The sequence below is a fragment of the Callithrix jacchus genome, chromosome 9 (genome assembly GCF_049354715.1).
Source record: "Callithrix jacchus isolate 240 chromosome 9, calJac240_pri, whole genome shotgun sequence".
Lineage (NCBI taxonomy): Eukaryota > Metazoa > Chordata > Mammalia > Primates > Cebidae > Callithrix > Callithrix jacchus.
The window spans coordinates 110,668,822-110,689,549 of record NC_133510.1 but is presented as its reverse complement, the minus strand read 5'-3'; the positions used below and the strand labels follow the sequence as shown (position 1 = coordinate 110,689,549).

The 20,728-nt window shown below is 42.3% G+C and overlaps 2 protein-coding genes across 7 annotated transcripts in view; one reads left to right on the top strand and one right to left on the bottom strand.

Annotated features, from left to right (window-relative positions):
• Nucleotides 1-272: 272 nt before the first annotated feature.
• Nucleotides 273-15,250, bottom strand: LOC103795397 (uncharacterized). The gene is made up of 3 exons (XM_035257470.3): nt 15,236-15,250; nt 14,397-15,150; nt 273-517 (listed from the first exon to the last, which is right to left on the bottom strand). The coding sequence occupies exons 1-2, from the start codon at nt 15,248-15,250 to the stop codon at nt 14,425-14,427; spliced, it is 741 nt and encodes a 246-aa protein (XP_035113361.3). The 3' UTR covers nt 273-517; nt 14,397-14,424.
• Nucleotides 14,526-20,728, top strand: part of PRDM4 (PR/SET domain 4) — a 93,162-nt gene continuing 86,959 nt past the window's right edge. For 5 of the 6 annotated variants that reach the window (XR_013522086.1, XR_013522085.1, XR_013522084.1 and 2 more), the window contains exons 1-3: nt 14,526-14,670; nt 15,020-15,286; nt 19,203-19,336. Coding sequence is in view for 3 of the 6 variants with exons in the window: in XM_078337192.1 (XP_078193318.1) it covers nt 15,276-15,286; nt 19,203-19,336 (145 nt within the window). In the remaining 3 variants the exon portion in view is untranslated. Of the gene's footprint in view, nt 14,845-15,019; nt 15,287-19,202; nt 19,337-20,728 lie in introns of all 6 variants that reach the window. The other variant, XM_002807138.6, reaches the window with a different exon arrangement.

The window sequence follows — 20,728 nt, the reverse complement described above, 5'->3', positions numbered from 1 at the left end:
AGGTGCCAGGCAAAGAGGTAGGACCTCCTAATCCACACTTCAAACCCCGTGTTCCCGCTGATCTTATTTCAAAAGATAACAAAGGGGGTTCCTCTGCCTGGCCCCCCAGCCTGGAAAGGTGAGCTCACACCAAACAGTCATCTTCCAAAGCCACCAAAAGCTTTTCAATGCCTGTAATCCACCACTCTAGGTCTTCAAGAGATGAGTCGTTAGCCAAGAGCCTAGCAATCTTCAGGATTTGAGAAGAGCTCCTCCCAGGAACCTGCGGCGGAGGGAAAGTGGACCAGAGGATTTCTCCTTGAAAATCACTTGACTGTCCCTTGTGGTTTCCCACGACCAGGTCTAATGGAAGAAGCTTTTAGGGTGTTTGCAAACTTACACTTGCTCTTTCATTGCTGGGGTCTTTGCCTCATCAAAGGAAAGACTGCTCTCTTGCAGTTATAAAATGTATCAAGTCAAGGAAGACCCGGGGCGAGGCTTGAGGTTTTTCTTCTCCGAAACCCGAATCTTTTAAGAACTCGATGAAGCATGTTTGGAGGGAACAGGAAAAATAAAGACTTTAGTAAAGAATATAAGGGTCTGCATGTTACGTTCCAACTTACGTTTGACTCAGGGTGTTTTATAGTTACACGCGACTTTTTAGGAGTACATCAAAAGACTGAACAATAACAAACGCGCTTAGCTGGTTATTTCTCACAGTGCTTACTGTAAACACAACTTAAATACTGTTTCCCAACCCCCTCTTCTAATCTCATCCAAGATATAAGGGCATCATCTTTCCATAGTGCAAAGAGTACTTTTCCATTGGATTATTCTTCTTTAAGAAGTGCCATTTATTTTCTCGCTTGGGGGCAGAAAAGCAACATTTGAAAGGTGGAGAGCCCCAGTTCCAAGGAGAAAAGATGATGGCTTTGAAGACTTGTCGTTTTAACACACAACCCCCCCCCAAAATGAATAATTAATCCATCTGTGTTGGTAAAGCCTTTGAAGATGAAAGTGTCATTAAAAATCCAGCCGTACTGGTTAATGTCAAAGAATGTCTTATCACTCTGAAAATCAGATTTCCTCTTCTGCAAACCAGTACATTAAAGGCATCTTCTCCTTTAAAAGTCCAACTTAAAAAACAAGAGAAGCAAAACCCCCCTACATTTATGATGAGAACTTTCTGCCTGTTCTTCAGCAGACGAGGTGCTGCCCTAACATGTTTTTCTTTTTTATTTGGCAAGTCCTTTGCTTCCCTGTTTGTTCTAAATGATCTGCCTGAAATAACTGGAAAAACAAGGCAAATAAAATAGAAATAATTATTCCTTTCAGGCATAAGTTAGTCACATTTTAAAAGGTGTAGCTTGGCTGGGTGCAGTGGCTCACAACGGTAATCCTAGCACTTTGGGAGGCCGAGGCGGGAGGATTGCTTGAGGCCAAGAGTTCAAGACCAACCTGGCCAACATAGCAAGACCCCAGCTTTTAGAAAGAAAGAAAAGATCGTGCCACTGCACTCCAGCCTGAGCAACAGAGCAAGACCCAGTCTTAAAAAACTAAAAGGTATGTCTGGGCGCAGTGGCTCATGCCTGTAATCCCAACATTTTGGGAGGCCGAGGCAGGAGGATCATGAGGTCAGGAGGATGAGACCAGCCTGGCCAGTGAAACCCCATCTCTACTAAAAATACAAAAAATTAGCTGGGCATGGTGTCGTGTGCCTGTAGTCCCAGCTACTCAGGAAGCTAAGGCAGCAGAATTGCTTGAATCCAGCAGGTGGAGGTTGCAGTGAGCTGAGATCGAGCCACTGCACTCCAGCCTGGGCGACAGAGCGAGACTCTGGCTCAAAAAAAAAAAAGGAAGAAAAAGGGAACAGCCTGACCAGCCTGAATATCCATCAATAGGGAAAGGTTAAAGATCTTAGAATATTATGCTGTTATTAAAAATGAGTAAAATCTATACATAAGAAAAAGAAGAAAAGAGGAACAGCCTGAATGTCCATCAATAGGGAAAGAGTTAAAAATCTTAGAATATTATGCTATTATTAAAAATAATGAGTAAAATCTATATGTAAGAACTTGCAGACATATCCACAATATATTAAGTGAAAAAAGCAAATTGCAGAGTCACCTGTGAGTAGGAACATAAAAATAATTCTACATGATGTGCCTGTCATTTATATGTGTTTCTGTGAGTGTAGAGAATGAAATAGAAAGGTGTACACTAAATATTTTTTTGCATTAGTTGACTAAAAAGAAAGAGTGGCATTGGAAGGAAGCGGGGGAATGTTCATTTTTCTTTTCTTTTTTTCTTTTTTTTTTTTTGAGACGGAGTTTCGCTCTTGTTACCCAGGCTGGAGTGCAATGGCGGGATCTCGGCTCACCGCAACCTCCACCTCCTGGGTTCAGGCAATTCTCCTGCCTCAGCCTCCTGAGTAGCTGGGATTACAGGCCCAGCTAATTTTTTGTGTTTTTAGTAGAGACGGGGTTTCACCATGTTGACCAGGATGGTCTCGATCTCTTGACCTCGTGATCCACCCGCCTTGGCCTCCCAGAGTGCTGGGATTACAGGCTTGAGCCACCGCGCCTGGCCTCATTTTTCTTTATAAATCTTTCTACCGTTTAACTTGTTAATAACAGCACTGTTACTTTCTTACTTTTATAACTTAGTGAAACTTAATAAGAGAATATGTGCAGAAAGTTCAGATGACACCCCGATCTGACCCAAGTCAACAGATTTATCATTAAAAATTAGAACTCTTGGATTGGGCTTCTGGCTCCTTGTAAATTCTGCCTCTGAGGAATAAGTTTCTACGAGACAGTCTCTCTCTCTCTCTCTCTCTCTCTCTCTCTCTCGCCCCTAATATCACAATCAAAACTAGGTAAATCCTGATCCTACAGTGGTCTTTTTATAGGATTCAAGTAATATAATGACCTAACTGCATAGTCACAGAGAATGCTGACAGAGCCTTCCCTAAAGGACAAAAGCATTGAAAATAAGTGGCTTTTCCAGTAGGAACAGCACTGTTTTACTCACATGATGCACAGGATATGGGGTGGGGGTTACCTTCTTTATATAAGAGATCAAAAGAGGATGTTTTGACTCCTGATTACTCTGCAGTCAGTTTTGATCCAAGTAACTGTTCTCTCCAACCTAAAGCTGTCCTAAGGCTGGCTAGATCATGTAACACATATGCTGGCCTGCGAAGAACAGCTGGGGCTGGGGCTGTGTAGTCCTATTTGGGTCTGCTCATGAAAGGGGCAGATGGGCAGGTAGGCTGTTCCTAAAGGTCAATCAATTTAAAGGCATGTCTATGGAAGAAGAAAACGTCCACTCCTTAAACTCAGGTCCTGTATCACCAGCTTGAAACCCGAGAGACCTAAATTGGCTCTTCTTATGAAATATTTGATAAGGTCACAAATACTGGCTGTTCTAAGGAAAAATATTAATACGATCACATACAGATTTGAGTTTCCTAGTCTCATGACACAGAGGTGTACATACCTCTCTGGCCCCATACTGTAATTTATGTCTGCTGCCGCAAGAAACAACAGGGATACATATGCTGCACTATGACCTCATGCTAGCCATAAGATCTGTCATGGGTGAGTTAACGAAATCTCAAACTGATTATCCAACATGATTCTATCATCAGTCCTTTTCTATATAGCTCAAGTATAAATTACCTGTATTACTGTGGGAAACAGCTACCAGGGGCTTCTTAGGTACAGCTAACATCCAGACTCATTCAGACTACCATGGGCCACATTTGGCATGAAATTTGCTTGAGAGGATGTAGGTCAGGAACGACATCTTGGAGCAGGACACACACATTCCACCTCCCTGGAAAACGTTATGGTAATCTAGGCAGCAATCCACACAGCTGCTCCCTTCAACTCTCCTGGAGCTCAGCAGTGGCTCAAGTGCGAGAAAACAAGACTTGTATCAGACCATTGTGGCAGCTGTTCTGACCTAGAATTCTGTCTTTTAGCCCTCAGGGAGCCAATATTTCTTGTAAGAACTTCATGGGCATAGCTTCCAGGGACCCTCGGAGCCCAATTCTATACTCAGGGAAGCCCAAACCTTTGCCCCTTCATCAGATATAGTCGTGCCAGTCCAGATGCAATTTGCTAGTCAGGTAATTGCTTTAATATAAATGAGGTTCTAAAAGGAAATATTTATTTCTAACCAGAAAAAATATATATATAAGTGAGGCTGCTAATGACATAGTTGACATTTATCTACCTTTATCCAGTTTCCAGAGTAACAGATAACAGAAAGTTAACTGAAGACCAAACTATAAGGCAGAAGAGGAAAAGCTTTATTACTTCTTTATCCCTACCTTTACATTCAGTTGTAGAGATAATGCTTGTGTAATTTACAGCAAGATTTAAAGAACCATACATTTTTAGGTACAAATTATTAATGGTTTTTATGTCCTTCTTAAACTGTATTTGTATTGTAACCTTGTCTATGTCATCTTTTGTCATATAAAAAGGTAAGATTTTGAAGTAGTTTTAATCCTTTCATTGTAGCTTTTGTCTTTTCTCCCTTGTTTAAGGCTACCTTCTCCTACCACAAGTTTTACAAGGCCTCTCCTTGTCTATATAACACCTTGCTGTGAATTGGGAAAAGGCACCAAACTCAAGACGTGGAGAATAAATGGCTGGCTCTAAAATTCATCTGGAAGAACTATTGTGCAAGGACGCCCAAATTTGGAAAAGAAGACCAAAGAATGCAACGTGCACTTTTAATATCCATGAGGGCAAAAATCACCACTTGAGATTCTAATTGGGGTTGTGTTAAATATAAAGATCAAATTGGGCCAGGTGCAGTGGCTCACCCATGTAATTCCAACACTTTGGGAGGCTTGACAGGCAGATCACTTGAGCCCAGGAGTCTGAGACCAGCCTGGGCAACATGGGGAGACCCCGTCTCTACAAAAAAATACTAAAAGTAGTCAGGCATGGTGGCATGGGCCTCGGGTCGCAGCTACTCAGGAGGCTAGGGTGAGTGGATTGATTGAGCCCAGGAGATCAAGGCTGCAGTGAGCTGTGATCATGCCATAGCTCTCCATCCTGGGCAACAGAGCAAAACCCTGTCTCCATTAAAAAGGTTACTTTGGAGAGAATTACCTTTAAAAAAAATGAATCTCTCCATATATGCACATAGTAGAACTCATTTATTCAGGTCTTCCTTTTTGCTATTTAATAAATTTCAAAGGTTTTTTCATGTAAGTCTTTCACATGTCTTATTAGATGTTTTACAGGTTTTGTTGCTATTGTGAATAAAAAATTTTTTTCTGTTATTCAAAGCTACTGATTTATTTCATGTTAATCTTTAAACCAGTCATTTCATGAAACTCTCTTATTAGTTGTAATGGTTTTTAATCAAGGCAAGATCTATATACAATTAAATGCACAGATGTGAAATATACAATTTAATAAGCTTTGTATACATGTATACATTTGTGAAACAATACCCACTCAAGATGGTTTTTTTTTTTTTTTTTGAGACATGGGGTCTCACTCTTGTCACCCAGGCTGGAATGCACTGGCACAATCTTGGTTCACTGCACCCTCTGCCTCCCAAGCTCAAACCATCCTTCCATCTCAGCCTCCTTAGTAGCTGGGACCACAGGCACATGCCACCATGCCCAGCTAATTTTTTTGTATTTTTTGATAGAGACATGTTTTTGTCATGTTGCCCAGGCTGGTCTTGAACTCCTGAGCTCAGGCAATCTACCTGGGTCAACCTCCCAAAGTGCTGGGATTACAGGCATGAGCCATCATGCCTGGCTAAGATGGTCCTAATAGTCTTTTTAAAGATGATTTTTTTCTAGGATTTCTTAAACTAAAATCATACTATTAATACTGATAGTTTTGATTCTTTCTAATAAAATTTATTTCTTTTTCTTATTGAATTTCATTGCATAAGATTTCCAGTCTAATACTAATACTACTACTAATAGTAGCACATCCTGGTTTTTTGTTTGTTTGTTTGTTTGTTTTTGAGTTTTGCTCTGTCACCAGGCTGGAGGGCAATGAAGCCATCTTGGCTCACTGCAACCTCTACCTCCTGAGTTCAAGTGATTCTCCTGCCTCAGCCTCCTGTAGCTGGGATTACAGGCATGCACCACCATGCCCAGCTAATTTTCATATGTTTAGTAGAGATGGGGTTTCACCACGTTGACAAGGATGGTCTCAATTCCTTGACCTCCTTGTGATCTGCCCACCTCGGCCTCCCAAAGTGCGAGGATTACAGGTGTGAGCCACCGCACCTGGTCCATCCTTGTATTTTAATAAGAAAGCTTCTAATGTTTCACTATCTAGAAGATATTCTTTACCAAGTTAAGGAAATTGGTTTGCTATCATCAGAAATGGCTATGAAATTTTATCACATGCTTTTAAACAACCATAATTATGTATTTTCTTTTTTTATTTGTTATTGTATTGAATTGCTATAATAGATTTTGTAACATTGAGCCATCTTGCATTCTTAGAATAAAATCCTATAAAGTCATACTTCTTTTATACACTGCTGGATTCGATTTGTTAATATTTTGTTTAGAAATTTTGTTCTTATACTTCCAAGTTATACTGGCTCATAATTTCTTTTCTTGTGCTCTCCTTTTTTGGTATCAGCATTATTTCAAACTCTTAAAAATAAGTTGAGCAGCTTTCCATTTGTTTCTGGAACTATTTGTAAAAGATAAAAGTTATCTGTTCCTTGGAGGGTAGGTAAAACAAAACACATATGAACTTCTATTTTTTTTGAGACAGAGTTCTGCTCTGTCATCCAGGCTGGAGTGCAGTGGCATGATCCTGGCTCACTGAAGCCCCAACCTCCTGGGCTCAATCGATCAACCTCCTGAGTAGCTGGGACCCACAGCCATGTGCCACCACACCCGACTAATTTTTAAATTATTTGTAAAGATGCGGTTTCAACATATTGCCCAGACTAGTCTCAAACTCCTGAGCTTAGGTGATCCACCTGCCTCAGCCTCCCAACGTGTTGGGATTACAGGTGTGAACCACTGTGCCCAGCTATGGACCTTCTTTGGAGGTAAATTTTCAGTTATGTTTTTATTTCTTTTATCACTACTGTTGGAATTTTAGGAGGCCATTATCAAAGACAATGATTTTGTGTCTCTCTCTCGAGTTTCCAGCTTCCTTCTATGGCAACGACCGCTCCTTAGTTTATCATCTTAGACTCACAGATAGGCAGTTTAGTTCTTGCTCCTTATACTTCTAAAATGAATCAGAACAGTACATCAGTTAAATTAACCCCAAAATGTGGTGGACCCTAGGCCAAAAACTCATTCCGGATTCTATTTGCTATTTCTAATGAAGGCCATTCCAGCATAGCTGGCCAGAGGTTATCCAGTCAAATAAATTACCCACAGAATAATCCTCCAAATTAAAAAAAAAAAAAAGTCCTCATTATCAAATTGCTAGGCTTAAGTTGAAACTCAAGCTTAAATAAATTTATCCTTGTAGGTTAAAATCCAGAGATATCAACATTAAAATTTCTTTGGTTAAACTCCTAAAATTATTTCCCCTCTGTGATACTATGAAATATTGGGTTTTGTCCACAGTTCCTGGCTTTTAATTCCCTTAGCTCTTGATACAGTATTTTGTTATAATGTTAGGGCACTCAGAAGCAGGCCTCAGAAAACAGAATCTCTCTCTCGGAACTCCCCCTGTCCTTCTTTCACCAGCCCACAGCAGAATGCTTATCTTCCACCAGCTTTATGACTATGGGTCATGAGACCCTCAATTCAGAAGGAATCCTGCCCCATCCCCTGGAGGAAGGAATGCTGCACAGAAGAGACTAGGAAGAATGTGAACAGACAGGCCTTGCTGGGTTTCCCAACTCAGTCTATTAGTATTAGATCAAACCCTTTTTGTTCAGTTACATTTCAACATGGTAGTCAGTTGTACCTGTCCAAGAATGTCTCCATTAAGGCCCAAGAGGACAGGGTTTGGAGAGTTTCTGGATAGCTGAACTCTGGGGGTTCCTGGAGGGTGGCACGCCCAGGGAGGGCACAGAAGCTCTGCACCCCTTCCCTACACCATGCTCTGTGCATCTCTTCATCTGTATCCTTTGTAATATCCTTTGTAATAAACCAGTAAACCTAAGTTATGTGAGTCACTCTAGCAAATTAATGGGACCCAAAGAGTGGGATCATGAAAACCCCAAGTGGAAACCAGTTGGTCAGAAGTTCCAAGGGCCTGGACTTTTGACTGGTGTCTGATGGAGAAGGGTCAGGGGGAAATCTGGTGGGACTGAGCCATCAACCCGTGAGATGTGATGCTTTCTCCAGGGAGATAGTGTTGAAATTGAATTAGAGGGCACCCAACTGTTGCGCTTTGCACAACTGATTGCTTGCTTGGTGTGTGGGGAAAACCACCCCACAATGGGTCGCAGAAGTCCCCTGTGTTGTGGTGTTGATGATGTGTTTTATTCTGCTCACTTCTTGATTTCTTATTCTGCTCAATCTAGTAAGAGGGGGGATGTTAAAAAGCCTGTGTAGAGTTTGGATTCATTCATTCTGCATGACCCTCACAGAAATTAGTACAGTTCCTTCAGATCTGAGAAACTAGTTTGACACCATGTGTTTAGCCTCTAAAGTCCTAAGACTTGGCTGGGCATGGTGGTTCATGCCTGTAATCCCAGCACTTTGGGAGGCCAAGGCAGAAGGATCACAGGAGCCCAGGAATTCGAGACCAGCCTGGGCAACATGGCAAAACCCCATCTCTACAAAAAATACAAAAATTAGCTGGGTGTGGTGGTGCATGCCTGTAATTGCAGCTACTCTGGAGGCTGAGGTGGGAGAATTGCTTGAGCCCAGGAGGCAGAGGTTGGAGTGAGCCAAGATTGCTCCATTTGCACTCCAGCCTGGGCAACAGAGCAAGACTTGGTCTCAAGAAAGAAAAAAATAATAATAATTCCTGGGAGTTAACAGAACATATGACATCACCCCAGTTCTACTGCCGCATACACTGCATTTAGAAAACAAGTAATTCTATAGCTTTTAGAGGACTTGAACAAGTACTTGGGACGTTAATCTAAGAGAAATATTGTTCTGAGACCTAGTACTTAATCCTCTATACCCATGTATCAGTTTCCTAAGATCAGAGCAGAGACTCAGTGGTAGCCAAGAAAAGTGGGGCAGCCTCCTCAGAATGGCCGTCAAAAAAACGCTAAGTGTTTATTTAGCTCTTGAACCTGGGGATCAGTGATTTGGCCCTACCTCAGCTCAGTTCAAGCATATGTCCCACCTGGCAAACTCAGAATCAAGGGGCAGAAAAATAGGTTCCACTTCTTCCCAAGAGGAAAAGGGCTGGCTACCGAGAGGAGCCAAAAAAAAATACAGAAGGGCTATTGACAAAATCACTCTAGATGTCTGCATGGATCACTCTCTTCTCTCCTTTGGTTCAAATGTCACCTTTTGAGTGATAGCTTCTCTGTCTACCCTATTAAAATTGCAGGCCTGACCAGGCACAGTGGCTCACGCCTGTAATCCCAGCACTTTGGGAGGCCGAGACAGGCAGATGACAACATCTGAAGTTCAAAACCAGCCGGGCCAACATGATGAAACCCAGTCTCTACTAAAAATACAAAAATTAGCTGGGCATGGTGGCACACGCCTGTAGTCCCAGCTACTTGGGAGGCTGAAGTGGAAGAAGCACTTGAACCCGGGATGCAGAGGTTGCAGTGAGCTGAGATCAGGCCAATGCACTCCAGCCTGGGCAACAGAGCCAGTCTCCACCTAAGAAAAAAATTGCAGGCCCATTCCCAGGCATTTTCTGTCCATTTTCCCAGCCATTCTTTTTTCATGTTATTTATTGCTATCTGGAATATTGTGTATTTTAATTATTTATTTCTTTGTTACCTATCTTCCTCCATTATAATGTAAGCTCCATAGGAACTGGTAGTTTTTGGCTGTTTTGTTTACTGCTATGCCTGCAGTTCCTAGAGCAACGGCTGGCACATAGTAGATACTCAACAAATATTTGTCGAGTAAACGTTAGCCTTCCTATTCCTTTCTGTGAATATCAAATAAAGAAGGAGGTCAGTCCTTGCATTATACATTATAATTGTGTCAAACTTATGGGCGGGAATCCCAAGAATGCCAAAGAACAGGTTTGCCCATCTAAAAGGTCTTTATTTCCAGATCCACCTTACCATAAGACAGAGGAAGCAAGATTTAAAACCTTAATTGCAGTCAGTTAAAAGAAAGATATCCTGAGCAGCTAAAGCTGGGCCCAAGTTTACCCATTACTGTTCTTATCTTTGGTACTAGGAGATGTTTAAAGGTAATTTGCTCTCTGTTTCTATCTCTTATGTCCAGGAAAAATCTTAGTGATTGTTATCTGGTTGTCTGATATTATCTCTAAGGTCTATGCTTGACTATACTCTCCATCATTATTTCACAGTCATTATATACAGTCCTGTGCCACGGTGATGTTTTGGTCAACGACAATTGCAAATACAAGAGTGATCTCATAAGATTATGATGAAGCTGCCCCATACAGGCATACCATTTTTAATCTTGTATCCATACTTTTACTGTACCTTTTCCGTTTAGATATGTTTAGATACACAAATACCACAATGTTACAATTGTCTGGAGTACTCAGTACAGTAACATGCTGTGCAGGTTTGCAGCCTAGGAGCAACAGGCTATACCATCTAGCCTAGGAGTGTAATAGGCTAGACCATCCAGGTATGTGTAAGTCCACTCTATGATGTTTGTACAACCACAAAATCACCTGAGGATGCATTCCTCAGAACCTATCTTCATTGCTCTGCCATGCCAACATTCTTCAATTCTACTTGTGTGATTGGCCAGTTCCTCCCATTGTGGTTGTTGTTGTTTGAGACAGTGCCTTGCTCTGTCGCCCAGACCAGAGTGCAGTGGCAGTGGCAGTGGCCTGATCACAGCTCACTGCAGCGTCAACCTTCCAGGCTCAAAGGATACTCCTACCTCAGCCTCCCAAGTAGCTGGGACCACAGGCATGCACCACCACACCCGGATAATTTTTGTATTTTTTGTAAAGACAGGGTTTTACCATGTTACTCAGGCTAGGCTCGAACTCCTGGACTCAAGCAATCCACCAGCCTTGGCTTCCTGAAGTGCTAGGATTACAGGTGTAAGCCACTATGTCTGGCCTTTCCATTGTTTTTATTGTCTTAATAGCACCGTGGAGTCTCCTTAAAGGGGTAAGTCACCCTAAATCAGCAGTTAAGGCAATCTTTGGGCAACCATTTGCTGTACATATCTAAGTAAATAGATATGTGGGTCAATATGCATGGCTTCAAATTATGCCAGCCTGACTTTCCCTCACACATCAGAAATTTATTGAATATCTAATATATGCCAGGTATAGTGCTATGTTGCATAGCATTAAATTAGACATGAATCTTCTTCCCAAAATTTAAAATCTATTTGGCAAAATAGAAAATTAAACAATTTATTACAATAAAGATAGGTACTATGAGAGAGCATACAGTGTGCCTAGTCTGGGGAGTAGAGTCAGAACACTTCACTCTTTGGTAATCTTGACATAATTTTTTAAATTGACTTTTTGAGGTATTTTTACATACAATAAAACTCACTGGCCAGGTGCGTGGCTCATACCTATAATCCTAGCACTTTGGGAGGCTGAGGTAGGTGAATCACAAGCTGAGCAGTTCAAAACCAACCTGGCCAACAGCATGAAACCTCGTCTCTACTAAAAATACAAAAAATTTGCAGGGTATAGTGGTGAGTGCCTGTTATGCCAGCTACTTGGGAGGCTGAGGCAGAAGAATTGTTTAAACCTGAGAGTTGGAGGTTGCAGTGAGCTGAGATCATGCCACTGCACTCCAGCCCAGGCAACAGAGTGAGACTCCATCTCAAAACAAAAACAAAAACAAAAAAACAAAGACAAAAACAGAAAAAAACTCACCAATGTCAAATTTACTATTTGATTAATTTGGACAGATGTATATACAGTTGTGTAACTTCTACCACAGTCAAGACCATTTTCATCCCTCCTAAAAGTTCTCTTATGCCCCTTGTAGGCAATCTCATCCCCCCACCCATTTCCAACTTCTGACAATCACTTATCTGCTATTACTACAGTTTTGCCTTTTCTAGAATTTCATATATCTGGACTCATAATATGTAGTCTCTTGTGTCTGGTTTCTTTCACTTAGCATAATGTGGCTTTTGAGATCAACCCATGTATCAATAGCTCGTTCCTTTTTAAGTAGAATTCCACTGTATAGAGACTGTACACTATCAGTATTCATTACCAGTTGATGGACACTTGGGTCATTTCCTGTTTTGGTCTATTATAGATAAAGCAGATATGGACATTGGCGTACAAGTCTTTGTACATGTTTTTATTTTTCTTTGGTAAATACCTAAGGAATATGGAGAATTGTACGGTATAAGAGGTATAAGAAATTGCTGGCCAGGCATAGTGGCTCACACCTGTAATCCCAGCACTTTGGGAGGCCAAGGCAGGCAGATCACTTGAGGTCAGGAGTTTGCAACCGGCCTGGCCAACATGGTAAAACCCCATCTCTACTACAAATACAAAAAATTGCCAGGTATGTTGGCAAGCACCTGTAATCCTAGCTGCTGGGAAGGCTGAAGCAGGAGAATCACTTGAACCCAGGAGGCGGAGGCTGCAGTGAGCTGTGACTGCACCACTGCACTCCAGCCTGGGTGACAGAGTGAAACCCTGTCTAAAAAAAAAAAAAAGAAAAGAAATTGCCATTCTAAAATGGCTGTGGCAATTGAGTGTTTTTGCATTCTCACCAACAAAATGTGATAGTGCCAGTTGCTCCATATATGTGCCAACACTTGTTATAGTTGGTCTTTTTAATTTTAGCCATTCTAGTAGGTGTGTAATAAATATCACTTCATTGTGCTTTAATTTGCATTTCTTTGATTCCTGATGATGTTGTATATCTTTTTCTGTGCTTAATTGACTTCCATATATCTTCTTTGGTGAACTGGCTATTGACATTTTTGCCTCAGTTTTTAAATTGAATTGCCTTCTTATTATTGGGTTTAAAGGGTTATTTATATATTTGATACAAATCTTTTGTCAGATACTTGTTTTGAAAATATTTTCTCCCAGTCTCTGGCTTGACTCTTCATTTTGTTGGCAGTATCTTTTCAAGACCAACCATTTTAATTTTGATGAATTTTGATTTGTCCTTTTTTCGAGACAGGGTCTCTCTGTTACCTGAGCTGGAGTGCAGTGGCACAATCTTAGCTCATTGCAACCTCATACTCCTGGGCACAGGCTATCCTCCTGCCTCACCCTCCCAAGTAGCTGGGACTACACACACATATCACTTTGACCAGCTAATTTTTTGTAGAGACAGGGTCTTACTTTGTTGCCCAGGATGGTCTCAAACTCCTGGGCTCAAGCTATCCTCCTACCTCAGCCTCACGAAATGCTAAGGTGAGAGCCACTGCATCTGGTCCAATTTTTTAAATAGTTTGTGGTTTTTGTGTCCTATCAAGGTCACAAAATTTTTGCCTTTATTTTCTTCTGTAAGTATTATGGTTTTAGCTCTTACATTTATGTGACTTGATTTTTATGTTTACCTCTGAACTTAAGAAAAATTGTTCCAAAAGAATAGACATCCAAACCCAAACTTAGTGAAAGCATTCACCTGGTCATAAGATACTTCATCATTCTCTAGGCTCTAGATCTGAAGTGGCATTTCAGTTGGGATGATGACCTTCTTGATTTAGATTTCTATGTGTTGTCAACAGAGAGCAAAACCAATGTGACCTGCCTGCCGATGTTCAGTGCTGTTCCCTCCCAGCTCTCCTTCAAAACGTTACATGGGCCTCTACCCTTTCACATTAGATTGAATTTTCAAAATTCATCAGTCCCCACTACACTGCAGGCAGGTGAAGGTCAGGGCTTGTGCCTTGCTCTGTATCCCTAGGTTTGAGATGTGATTCAACAAACGCTTTGTGAATGAGAGGAAGAATTCCTGAGTCTGCTGTTCTGCTCGCGTATGGGAGTCACGCAGTGTGATGTAGTTTCCCCGTCTACTGCTCAGTAGCTTGGGAAAATCTTCCTTTAAAACCATCTCGGTACCCTTAGCGTTAGGCGCGCAGTAGAGAACTAACGGCAGAGAAAAGAGGAAGAAAATTTGTTTAAAATCCCAAACCCCAGCATTTACGACGGGAAGCAGGGAACCTGGGCAGCCTTCAGGTGTAGCAGACGGTGAAAAATATTCAGTATAGAATCTCAATTCCTCCTGGGCAACAGCGACAACTCTCGGGGCTAACTTCGAATTTTGGGGGCATTGTGTGGACCCAGGCTTCCCTAGTAGCGGAATACCATGAAGACTGAAATCCTGAGTCTGCCGGATTAAGCGGATTCAAAACTCACCACCTGCGGGCACAGCAGCCCTGGTCGCCTAGCAACCATGGGTCGATCGCTCGGCACTCGATTCGACCCGGCCGGATGGAGATACTGAGCTCCCGGCGGAGCTTCTTGCGGCCTGCGCATCTTCCGTGCGCACGCGCGGAGGGGCCTGGGCTGGGAGAGGGGCGCGGCGGTGCGCGGGCGCCGCTTGCGGGCCGCGGCGGGGAGGGCTGCACGCACGGGGGGCGTAGTGGCGGGCGCCGAGAGTGGCTGAGGAGCCGGAAACGTACCGCGGAGGGTGCGGCCCTGAGGAGGCGGCGGGCCGGGAAGGGCCGGGCGGGGCGGGAAACGTTAGGGCAGCGGCCCCAGGGGTGAGGGGCCCGAGCGGACGGGCAGGGCCCCGAGGCGAACACTGCCCGGATGAGGAACAAAGCGGTGGGGCAGGCGCGCAAGCCCCCAGCGCAGCTGGCAGGTGGGCTGCGCGCGGGCCCCGCCGGGGCGGGACGGGGCAAGGCCTCAGGCCCCGGGCAGGCGGGCGAAACCACAGCCCTTGGGAGGTGGCGTCCGCAGCGCCTGGGGCTCTCAGGTGACTAGGAGACTGGGGCTGCGACCTCCCTGTGTGACCGCTCTTTTCTCCACTCCCCCAGGTTGGGCGGCCCCCCTCCCGAAGCTTCTGGACGGAAGGCTCCAGGTGTTCTTCGACATGCTCCAACCCGTGGCTGGGTGCAGGGCCTCCGGCCCTTGGGAGAAGTTGGGAGGGCCTGGGCTGCCCCGGGGACTAATGGCCGTGTCGGTGCTGCGGTTGTGAGCAGGATGCGGTAGCACGTGACCCTGGAACGCAAACCCTGATGCCGGTTCCCCACCACCCGAGCGCTCATTTCTCTGACATTTGGCCTCAAGCTGATGCATCACAGGTGAGTAGGGAGGTGGGCACTGGTGACATCTTTGGAAACTATCTGGCAAGTGAGTGTCCAGGGTCAGTGCCGTTGTTTTGTGGTGCTGTTGAGAAGGTTTACAGGTGTGATTTGAAAAGGGAACAAGAAATCAAACTAGTGTTGGGTGGAATGTAATCTCATGCATCCTAATTTACTCCACGTGTGAAAAGTTGTTCCCAGTAGCCTCACATTTATTGTTGGCTGGTTGACACCTTTTTCCTGTGTCTTTTAGTTATTTGAGCGTTTAACAATATATTTTTCTGGATTTCAACGTGTATTGTTATCTCATGATTCACCTTGAGTTTTAGTGATGTGGCAGGGACGATAGAGTGAAAGAATTAAGTTCTTAATTCTGCAAGTACAGAAGCAGGCCAAAGAAATCGTATTTGGCCATTTTTGTTTTTTGTTTTTCATGGCCCTCTCAAAGGCCGTATGTTTAGAATGAGGGAAATAAGGCACAAATATATTGAAATTATTGAAGCTTTATTGCATTTTGCAGCGTGGTTGCATTTCAGTTAGCTTCTTATATTTTATGCGAAGAAAAAGGTGTAAAATCAGCAACTGGCAGATGGTTGCATAGGGTAGTTAGAAACACATAAACTGTAGAACTGTGTAGGAAATGATTTTACTCTAAATGAGTAGGGAAGATGGAGCTTAGTATCTTGATTCTTGCCTTCTTCTGGGATTGCTTCGTAGAATCTCATAGAAAGAAAATGAGAGTAGAATTGCACTTTAGAATGAGAAAGTCTTACGAGGATCATGTACATTCCCTTCATCTGCTTTCTGTCTGTGGGATACTCGTTACCTTTGGTTTATGGCTGCTGAGGTCATCACGTTTTAGGGACTGACAACAAAGCAGAAATCTGCTGAGCCTCTCGCATTAAACTCTGGTTTGAACTGGTTTGAGAAGGCCTAGGACTCAACGTAGAAACACCATGCTGATTTTTATCTTGAGATTAAATAAATATTCAGGAAGTTTCAGAATGAGAGTTGAAGCTTTAGACTTATAGTTGTACTTTTAAAAAATTATTGTAACCAATTTGTGAAGTAGGCTGTTACAGCTGTAGTGATTGTAGTGTTTTAGTTATGGTTGTAGCTATATAGAGTTATAGGGAAAAGTCTGTTTTAAACAAATTCAAGGCCAGCAACTTTCAAAATGAACATAGATATGTTTTCTTTAGGCTACAGGGATTTTTTTGCCTTTTTTTTTTTTTTTTTAAGACACAGTCTCACTCTGTCACCCCAACTGAGAGGCTACTGGTGCAATCAGAGCTCATTGCAGCCCCAGCCTCCCCATTGCAGCCTCCCCTGTAGCTGGAACCACAGGCAGGAACCACCACGCCTGGCTATTTTTTTTTTTTTTATAATTGAGACAGGAGTCTCACTCTCGACAGGCCCCAGTGATGCAATCTCTGGCTATTTTTTAAAAAATGTTTGGTAGAGACAGGGGTCTCCCTTTGTTGCCTAGGCAGGTCTCCAACTCCTGGGCTCGAGCGATCCTTGGCCTCCCAAAGTGCTGGGATTACAGATATAAATCACCACGCCTGGGCTGCTTCATTTTATAGTGCAATAAAAACTGTTATTAGCATGCTGTTCATAAGGTGTACCTCATTTCCCAGGTGCTTCTAGCTGTCTTTCGGCCTTTCTAGGTAAGGACGGTGAGTTTACATTGCTACATCCAATTAAAAAAAAATTCAGAATGTCTCTTCTCAACAAGGTAGTAGGTTGGCCTTGTACATTTTATTGATGACTTAGAGCTCAGTTTTATGGGATATGTGGCCAGGGATAAGGGTGAAACCTATGGATGTATAATAGTGCAGGAAACAAGTCTATGTGGAACTTTAAATATACACCACAATATAAGTAGACAGGCCCTAATGTGTTGCAACTGTGTAGAAGGCCTAATAGTTGTTTTATTATAATTTGTCTTTTTTTTTTTTTTACTATAGTTAAGAGCTTTGATTTCTTAAATTATATCTGAATTTAAATCCCAACTCTCCTTATTGGTTATGTGATTCTGGGTTAAGTTTCCTAGCATCACTGAATCTTAAGTTTCCTCATCTTTAAAGTGGGATTAAGAGTAATAACCTCCAGCCTGGGCAATATAGGGAGACCCCATCTCTGCAAAATAAAAACAGATTAGCCAGGCATGGTGGCACATGCCTGTGGTCCCAGCTACTTGGGGGGCTGAGGTGGGAGGATCTCATAAGCCTAGGAGTTAGAGGTGGCAGTCAGCTGTGATATTGCCACTGCACTCCAGCCTGCAGCTGAGCAAAACCTTGTCTCAAAAACAAAACAATGGCTGGGTGCAGTAGCTCACACCTGTAATCCTAGCACTTTAGGAGGCTGAGGCAGGTGGATAATGAGGTCAGGAGATGGAGATCATCCTGGCCAACATGGTGAAACCCCATCTCTACTAAAAATACAAAAAATTAGCCAGGTGTGGTGACGGATGCCTGTAGTCCCAGCTACTCAGGAGGCTGAGGCAGGAAAATCACTTGAACCTGGGAGGCAGAGGTTGCAGTAAGCCGAGATTTCGCCACTGCACTCCAGCCTGGGCTGCAAGAGTGAAACTCTGTCTCCAAAAAAACAAAACAACAACAAGAGGATTAAGAGAGATAGTGATGTGTAAATCACTTAGCCCAATACATAGTAAGCCCAACACATGATAAGGGAGCCATAAATTTTAGCTATTATTATTTTCAGATTGATTGATAAAATGGCGTTGCCATTTTTCAGAATTAAAAACCTATTTAGATTTGCTTTCACTGCTAAGGAATATGTAACCACATTTGATTCCTTTTCTCTGCCTTATCCCTCCAATATGCAGATCAAGAATGCATTATGATGATGCCCAGTGTAAGGAGTGGAGGTCATTAGAGAGCCTCCTTTGGGAAAGCGTGATGGCTAGCCTGGTGGCTCCATAATGTTTATAATACAGCAGTCTCTAAATTCTAATGTAAGAACTAATTCTTACTGATAACAGCCTTCAGTGCTCTTTTATTCAAATCAATACTCTTATTTGAAAGACTTTTGTAATGGCAGTGACAAATGGATTGCATAGAAAAGGTGATTCCTAGATTCTTCAACTTGCCAAAAATAGTCTGTAGTTATAAAAAAGTTTGATGCAGTGAACACTTTTTGGCAATGTTTTGCAGTTTGATCTGTGGTCTTTCACCTAATAGCTATGTGATTTGGGGCATATGACATGGCCTCTTTGAGCTATATTTCCTTCATCTATCTTACTTTGCAGTATTGATGTGAGGATTTGAAGTCATTTTAAATGAAATGGTAGCAAAGCTTACATAGTGACCCTTAATATATGGAGGACATTAAGAATAGGATATGAATATACCGATTCAGAATTCTGATACAGAATTTTAGTAAACCATTGTTCAATGGGGAAAATGTGGTGCTTTTCATATCATTGGTAATCTGGATCTTTAACTCCTGTTAAAAATCATTAGTGAAATTTATTTGAGTAGGTTAAAATGCACTGCCTGAAAAACTGGTTTGAAATAATAAGTCATTTGGAGAAAAATACGTATTATAAAAGACGAAACTTGAGTGATTTAAAAAAAAAAAACTCTCATTGCCATTGTGCTCCAAGGATTGCAGCTTTACTTTAGACGTCATGCACATAGTTTCAAACAAAGCAGAATTCAAATCCTATTTCTGCTATGTGACATTGACTTGAGTTTGTTAATGTCTCAGTCTCAGTTTTCTATCAGTAGAAAGAATTTGGCACTATCTGAGAGAATTGTTGAGCATAAAAGTCAAGTAATAGTTGGCCAAGTCCCATTTCCCCATCCCCGCTGTTTCAGGTTCTTCAGTATCTTAATACAGATCATGGAGGTAAATTTTTGCATAACTAGTTATATATGGTCTTTTCTAGGATGAATGAAATGAACCTGAGCCCAGTGGGGATGGAGCAGCTGACTTCATCCTCTGTGAGCAATGCCTTGCCAGTCTCAGGAAGTCACCTGGGATTGGCTGCCTCACCCACTCACAGTGCCATCCCTGCACCAGGTGAGTGGTAAGGGAGACCTACTGCATTTCAACACTTAACTGTGTTATCAATTCTGAATGGAGCCTAGAAGAGATCAGAGCCCCTTTAAGGGTAGAAGGGAGAAGGTAAGCAAGCCTGAATGGTGGTTCCATGTGTAGTGGGTAATGGAAAATAAGATTTTTGGTAGAAGTAGAGTATTAGAATTCTAGTGGATAGGAGTAGCAATTTTTTTCTGATAGTCCTCTTTCGAGTTGGTAGTTTTTGTCCAGAGCTGTAATAACTTGGCATTTTATTTAGGGTTGCCCATTCATCTAGTTCACACTGTATGCCCTGTCCATGGGTTAATAGAAGAGAGTCAGTTAAAGTTGCTCTAATAACTATTCCCAGAGAGCCTGGGGGAATTGCACTTTGTATTCCACCAGGTTTGAAATTGAATGGCAGTAACTGCAGGTGCTCCAGGTCTAGAATTATGTGGAAAGAAGTGTGGTACTAGAAATGGGGCTTTTACATGCAACTCCACATGAGCCTCCAGTACAGCAAAATAGTATAGGAAAAATTCATTCTCTTATCACTGTCCTTTTTTTTTGAAGCTGGATTGCAGTGGTGCGATCTCGATTCATTGCAACCCCCATCCCCCTGCAGGTTCAAGCTGTTCTTCTGCCTCAGCCTCCTGAGTAGCTGAGATACAGGCACACACCACTGTGCTTGACTAAGTTTTGTATTTTTTTAGTAGAGAGGGGGTTTCACCATGTCCAGGCTGGTCTCAAACTCCTGACCTCAAGTGATCTACCTACCTCAGCCTCCCAAAGTGCTGAGATTACAGGCATTAACCACTGCGCCTGGCCTTCACTATACTTTTAAAAACCTTTTTCTGCCTAGCTTCATTTTCTTACTCTATTGACATAGAATAGAAATGGAATTAATAGTCTATTGATTCTTACAGTGATAAGCTGTCAGTTCTTTAGGATCAATGACATTGTAATGTATTTGACTTTTCTTTGTCAAAGTAGGAGTTGGTGTAAATAAATATATATATTGTTTAAATAGTTCTCTAAAGAGAATTACTTGCTTGATAAAATGAAGCAGTTAAATAAGATTCATTGAAACTAGTATCTCTTTACATTTATTTAAGTGTCCACAAAAGAAATTTAAAAAAAATTATTAGTCGTTAACTCATTTGATTGTTTTATAGGCATTCCCTTTAGTGAACACTCTTGTTAAGGAGGAAGAGCCTATTAAAATATATTGCTGGTCAAGCATGATGGTGGTTCATGCCTATAATCCCAGCACTTTGGGAGGCCAAGGCAGGATCACTTGAGCCCAGGAGTTTGAGATCAGCCTGGGTAACACAGGGAGACTCCATCTCTACAAAGAAAAAAAAATTAGCTGGGTGTGGTAGCACGCACCTGTAG